This window comes from Nymphaea colorata, chromosome 6 (assembly GCF_008831285.2).
Source record: "Nymphaea colorata isolate Beijing-Zhang1983 chromosome 6, ASM883128v2, whole genome shotgun sequence".
NCBI classification, from domain to species: domain Eukaryota; kingdom Viridiplantae; phylum Streptophyta; class Magnoliopsida; order Nymphaeales; family Nymphaeaceae; genus Nymphaea; species Nymphaea colorata.
In genome coordinates, this window is record NC_045143.1 from 6,985,576 (window position 1) to 6,992,814 (window position 7,239).

At 40.6% G+C, this 7,239-nt stretch overlaps 1 protein-coding gene across 1 annotated transcript; it reads right to left on the bottom strand.

The window, feature by feature from the left end:
* LOC116256038 (putative leucine-rich repeat receptor-like serine/threonine-protein kinase At2g19230) lies at window positions 1-4,704 on the bottom strand. Its single transcript, XM_031632175.2, has 8 exons — window positions 4,566-4,704; window positions 2,807-3,353; window positions 1,938-2,401; window positions 999-1,116; window positions 844-915; window positions 670-741; window positions 502-582; window positions 1-391 (listed from the first exon to the last, which is right to left on the bottom strand). The coding sequence occupies exons 1-8, from the start codon at window positions 4,633-4,635 to the stop codon at window positions 256-258; spliced, it is 1,560 nt and encodes a 519-aa protein (XP_031488035.1). The 5' UTR covers window positions 4,636-4,704; the 3' UTR covers window positions 1-255.
* Between the last annotated feature and the right edge of the window lie 2,535 nt (window positions 4,705-7,239).

A 7,239-nucleotide genomic window follows, 5' to 3' on the forward strand; every position in this document is an offset into this window, starting at 1 on the left:
TGACTAACCAAAAGTCATCTATTAAAGGCGAAACAGAGTCATAGTCAACGCCCACAGAGTAAATAAAGAGACAAAAAACAAAAACGGCTTCACACAAAACCCAAACGAATGTCATTCTCTCGAACATAGAAAACGTGCATTGAGCAGCAGTACGGTGGCTATATATATGCTACATGCAAACACTCTTGCATGATCTACTGGTAACTCACACACAATTTCCTTTTGTTTGAGTACTTGATCATGATGATAACCGATTTAGATGAATATTAAGCACACCAGTAAAACTAGAGATATGACCATTGATATAACTGATACAACATTCTTGCCCGCGTGGCTCTTCTGATCCTGGGTGCATTGATCTTTTAAGCAAATATGGGGATTGCCTTCAATTCTTTTCACGACAAAAGAAAAAAAAGGAGAAAAATGTAATGAATTAGTTCATATATCAAGGAAATAAGAAACATGGGTTAAATTGTTTCTGCCTTTGAGATGGAATCGAACCTTAACGTTAGTTTCCCGCTCCTCACCCTTTCACGCATGAGGTCTGGAATAGGGCCAGAGAGATTGTTGCTTGACAAGTCTCTGAAATTCATTCACCACATATCTGTGACATGGAATTGATTTCCCCTAATATTGGGAGCATACTTTAGTTTAAAAATATGTACTCACATATTGACTAAATATGGCATTTCTAGCAGAAAAGGCGGCACCGAACCATGGAGATTGTTGGTGGACAAGTTCCTAAGGTAAGAGAAAACATCTTAGTAATATAGAAGTGAAGAGATAACGGCCAAAAGGGAACTGCGGTTGAAGCTAAAACATGATGTCGGTTGATAGACTTACAATGTTTTAAGCTTTGTCAGACTGAAAATGTGGCGACTAATCATACCACTCAGCCCACTGCTAGAAAGGTCCCTGCCAATGAAATTTTCAAGCAGATTAATTGGCAGGGTGTTATCAAGCCAACCTTGTTCCAAAGACAGTAAGTGAATTCTCACAGGCCCACTGTTTGCGATCCATCACAGGTCAAGCCATCCCAGGGAAAAGGTAGACATGGATCAGCAATCCAGTTTTTCTTCAGTTGATAGTACTCCTTCATGGCTGTGACGGCCATAACTGAAATGGGAGTTGAAAACTTGAGGAAAATGAATTTCTTTTTCGGACAAGAATAAAAACAGGGAAATGAAGAACAGAGCCATCAGTTGGAAATATAAACCGTCTGACAAACAAAATCTCCAGTGATACCCAACACTTGAAAAATAAATGTGACATAATGCATTTTATATCTCATTCTGTTGGTGAAATATGTTTCTTCTGTTCATTTTGTTACTGGCAATAGTATGGGTTTGCATCTTGGAAGCCAAATTACCTAAAATGATTGCTTTGTGTTACATCTAAATGTATGCAAGCAAGAACTTGGACTTGAGGCCTCCAATTATGCAGTGCCCTATATGATTATGCTCTAGCTATTTCATGAACTTTTGGACTTTCCTCTGCACTTGCTCAACATATCAAAACTGGTCGAGGAAAATTGCTCTTAATTTTTTATACTCTCATGGTTATCTTGTCCTGAGTTCAAAAAGTATCAGCTCAACATAATATGTATGCATTCAATATGTAAGAGCTGCAATGTAATTGTTTTGTGTCTCCGTTTCTAACTCTAGAATGTTAGGAGCATGCTGCTCAAGAATTGAAGTTAGCACTTATCCTTGAGTGCTGCAGCGATGGACATAAGTGTGCTGGAAGGATAAATTGCTCAACTCGTATAACCTTAAAGTTCGAGCAATTTTTTTGGTTTACGCTTTTGCACTTGTAAAGGTCCGCCTGACCCTGTTCTACCATTTCTTACCCTTTGCTCTTAGACAAGCACGCAAACATATTATATCCCGAGGAAGAAGAAGCAATTAAAACAAAGAAAAGTGTCAAAGACAGTCTACCGTCTCCTTCTTCTGTTGCAGAGCCGTTGAACGTAACCACTTTGTAGATCTCGAAGGAGTTCAGGACGGCGCCCTCGTCTGAAGCATTCGCCGACCGAATGGAGAACGAATATTCGGAGGCATTATTTAGAGGTGTTGTTGAGTAGAGAACATTGGTGTGGAGGTAGAAAATCGAGGCATCACCCCAGTCCTCGCCGTTCATCTGAACCTTCATTGTCCTCGATCCTCCGGCGGTCGGTGGCACTACATCAGCAAACTCCAAGAAAAGATGGAACCTGTCGTCAACTCCCCCGGTCCAGTTGACCCGGATTTCATCCGGCGAGTAGACAGCAGTCTGCATTACGACCGAGGGCAACCCAAACATTAGGTTAGCAGACTCCGTCACCGGTAAACTTGTGATGTAGGGGGTCCCATAACCATCGTAGTTTGATTCCCATATGCGATCCAAGCGGTCGGTCGGGTACCTGAATTCGGTAATTAGATGATGCTCGAGAAAAACGATAAAGGATCGAATAGTTTCAAATATTTTAACCAAAGACACGTGAGGTGCATGGAGTAAAACCTAAATTTTGATTCTTAAACTACTACTTTTAATTTTTAAAGTAGAATATTATAGGGAACCAAAATTCTTTGTAGCCAAAAGTCCTTAAAACCTGATGGTTTTGTCATATGGAGAAAAGGACATTCATGTGCTAACCATATACATTGTTCGGTTTGTTTCTTCTTTTTGTAGCCGCTTCTACACAGAACCATGTAGGGACACATGTATTTATCAAATCTAAATTGATGCAGCTTTCATTTAAGATTTCTACTTCAGTAACTACGCTAGATATTGTTCATTAGAAATGAGTAAGCTAAGAAAATCTCACCAACTTGGTTGCTTGGCCCCAAGGTCTACCCGCCTGAAAGTTTTCAAAGCAAGGTAAAGCGAGCTATTGGCAGGTGCATACATGTTTTGCGGGAGTGGTCGGAGCTTCAAAGAAGAAATGAAAGGTGTTCCATGTCCTGTATTCACGAGGCACACATATAAAAAGCGTGCCTCTGCTTGGACGACCAACTCCGTCCAGAACGGCTTATTGTTGTCGGTCAAGTTCACGGTTTCCCAGACGTTCACACCAAGATGGAGATCGAAACTTGGCGGTGTGTCGAGGCCGTCATAATTGCCGTACAGGAAGGTAGCCCGAACGATATACTTTGTGTCAACAGTTGCCGGCAGCTGATAGCAGTTTCTTTTGTAGTTTGGGAAGAACCTCACCGTGAAGTATACTTTGTTGGAGCCTTTCCCGATGCTAGTGGGATCTATCAGACCATTCATTCCGCTGTCAATGAATCCGTCGTCGGACACGTAGGTGAGGTTGTTCAACTGATTAATGTAAGTGGCAGTGTCGTTGAGTCCACAATCGATGCTGATAAACCCTGCCACGCAATTGTGCACGTCGGAATAAGTGGGAATTATATGTCCGAACTAATGATTTTTTGGGTATTTCTCACTTGTTACGGAACTTAAGAAAACGAACTATTTGTACTCTCAATTTTAATGTCTACTTAATACCGTTTAAACGACCAGTTGAAAGGGAGCCGAAGCAAATCCGGCGAGGAGGTTCAAGTCTTTCTCTCTCTCTCACCTAGCGCCAGCGGCCAGCTGCTGACGAGTTCCCGTTCTCCTGTATTTCTACTTATTTGCAGTTTCTGAAAGTTTTATCGGTTAATTTGAATCTTTTGAAATTCACGGCAGCTAGGATCCCAGCCCCGATGCCGGTCGCGTTCTCCTCCTTCATGAATGCGTAATCTTACCTTTCCTTTTATATTTTGTTCCTTGGTGACAAAGTCAAGATCAACTGTTCTCAGGCCGAGCGTGCCTTTTTAAGTCTAAGTTGTAAAATCAAGTTCTTCCCTGTAACTTGTTTTGACAAATTTAGAAACCAATAGATGAAACAGTACATGCTTCTCTGCAAGCTCTAAGGAAATTCAATGAAAGACGGCGTGAACACAAGCTCTTACAGCATGGAACAATGACTCTTTAAAATAGAAAAAAGAGATTAATGAGAGCCCAAGGGGATCACTCTCCATGACTGCCAGTAAATTCCTAAAATTTTGTTTCTCAATCAGAGTAAAAAAAAAAAAAGAAAACCATAGGATGCCTCGGGGAGTTACTTAGTCTGGAGGCAGCAAGCTTCGCCTTGCAATCCAGCTTGTGAACCGTAATTCAGCTGGTCTGCAAGCTTCTGCATGCTGTACACTCGCCATCATCGTCAAGCATACGAAGATCTAAAGAAAATAAAAAATCTACAGGGAAGAACAAAAGCAACTGCAAAGTAAAAGTTTTCCATCGTCGGTGAAGGTCCTGTTCTTCCTCTAACTCCATGATTATGAGAGAATGGTAGAACCAGTGACAAAGATTCTTGACCTTTTTCTGTTTGGGATTTTACTCCCGGAAACTGCGCGTGGACCGAAAGAATCAATTGTTACGAAAAATTGCAAGACTAATTCTCCTGCTTTTAACAAATTGCAGGCTAATTCTCCTGCTTTTATGGCATGTACACGAACGCTTTGGTTCGACCTGTTACGCTGAACCTCTTGAGGCAAAGAAAGACTCTTTGAGTTAAAGAAGAAAGAGAGCATGTATACCTCTTTGTGCTCCTGCTAGTAGGAAGGTGGCCGCACAGCAGAAGAGAAAGAAGAAACCATGTGCATCCATTATCTTCTCTGCAACTTAGTTTCCAATCCCTCCCAAGAAGACCAGAGCCTCCGTATATCCCGTAATTCGTCTCCCTTTCCGCAATATGTATGGAGAGAGAGCTCAAGTTAAGTCAATGCTGGTAATTGACTCGCACCGCTGGGCTGTCATGCGGTGGGTCCCACTCAAAACTAAAGCCTTCACTTAGTCTTGATGGCTGGGTTGTGGGTAAAGAATTGGTCAAGATGCCTCGGATGCCGTCCATCATCGGAGATGGATGGTGCACAGGATTGCTTTAAAGAACACTCAGAACTGTCCAAGTCGGTCTTAGCGAACGGAGTGAAGCATGTCTTGACTTGGTCCAAATGTATCTTGGGACAATGGTACAGCTGGTGACGTCTTTCAAGTGAAGGAAATTTCTCTTTCGAGGGCCAACTTAGCCTTAACTTCTGAAAAGTGCTTCACATAGTCCCATCATTTACTGTTTACCTCAAGCTAAGCTTTCAAAGAAAAGTGATACTGCATATATAGATGCCATGCACAGAACTTGAAAATGAAAATTGGTGCCGTACCTAGTTGCCTGCACAACCAATGTGTTATAAGTAAGTGGAGTTCGAGTTATAGCAATGCAATAATCTCTTTTAATCTGGGTGATTTTTTTTTGGCAATTTTTAAACTTACAAAAGGAAAAAAAGTCAGGCCAAATGGAAAGGTGGTAAACTAACTTAGATTTGGTCTATTGAGTCAGACCTTATACAGCTTGACTCGATTTCGGTAAGTTATGAGTCAAGTCAAGCGTAAGCTCTTGACTTAGCTCGAGTGTAGCTCTAATTGTAGATCGCTTCCTTTTTAAACGACCATAAATATTCTAATCATTCCGACATCAAAGAACCGCGTTGGACCATGTCGAGGAGACGATGACTGATGAGTTGTATTGCCTTTCCAGATCAGATCATAAATACCTTCCGTTCGGGGCCCAACTTTTGCATGTGGAATATGATATCTACAACTGTACATCATGCCCTCAATTTGGTTATACACAGGGATATATTTATTAACATTCGAAATATTTTTTTATATCAAACTAAAAAGAAAGTCACAAAGTTGACGGAGTCTATTTTTAATTGCCCAAAAGAAATCGTCATGTCACAAAGTTGACTAGGTCTATAAATTATGATCTGACAGTTGATCGTACACGACAACTTGGCCTAGTGATAAAAGCCTGAATTACTGCAACACAGCGTAACTTTATCTTCCTCATTCCTATGCACAATCCAGCAATTTTAATACTGAAAGAAAAATAATTTGATGCATGGAAACATTCATGAGATCTGCAATTGCAAATCACGGCGTCAATTTGGCCATACAAAAGGATATATTTATGCCGTTTGAAATATTTTTTATCTCAAATTGAAAGAAGGTCACAAAATTCACTAACTACTTTTTAATAATTGTCCAGAAGGAATCAAATCACAAAGTTGAATCCATGAAATCATTATTGTAGGACGGACACCGGATTCTCTATCCGTACTGACCAGAACTACAAATATATGTTAATCAGTACTAATTCAGGATTCAAACTTGTAAGGTGTCTAGGACGGGTGACAACCAGCTCGAGATTGAGCTTGACTTGTTAAAGCTCGGCTCTTGAACGAGTTTAAGCTGAGTCATTTGCTAAACGAGTCCAGCTCGAGTTCATTAGTCGACTCATTCAAATAATCGAATTGAGTTCGAGCTCAACATGTAACTGATGAGTTGAACTTGAACTTTAAACAAGTCGATATATTCAAACGAGTTTATGAGTTTGTCATGCCTTAATCGAGTCGAACTTAAGTTTGTCCAGCCTTAATCAAGTCGACCTTGAGCTCAACAAGTAACAATGAATATCAATTCTATTCAAACGAGTTTATCGAACCTTAATCGAGTCTAGATCTAGCTCAACATGTAATTGTCGAATCGAGTTGCTTCCGTCGAGCTATTCTCTAGCTCAAACCGAATCGAGCTCGAGGTTTCATTAGTCAAGCCGAGCTCAAGCTTACTGAACTTGAGCTTGACTTGGCTCATGTTCACCTGTTTATAGTCATGAAATTATTGGTTGTTTGATGATCTCCAAACGAATCACCAAAATTATACCTATTATTTTTTGGCTAATAAAGATGAGGGCTTAACCCTTTTACCTTTGGGTGAGCAGGAAGTTAACAACCTATTGTTTAAAAAAACCCAAAAGACTCTTTTATTTCTCTTGCCTCTAAAGTTTAAGACTGTATGAGAACTAGGTGAAATATGACACACCTTTTAACTCAAGGGTCATGATGAATCCAAAAGAATAAGACATACAACAATCAAATAGTAACATGATTTCTACGTGCCCTCCATGCCTGCCCAACAAGCTATACTATGCCTCTTGAGGGCAGGCACCACTTTTCCTTGACAGGAATCGCCAAAGAGCGGCTTATACCATGCGTCTACGCTGTTGCACTTTGCAAGCATTAGTCACATAAGAACTAAAGCAGATACGGTGAGGGAGAGCGCTGCTGTGAGGTGGCATTGTACGAGAAATTAAAGAAGTGCAATTACAAAAGGTTTCACCACCTTTATGTGGCAGAATTAAAAGTGCAATTACAC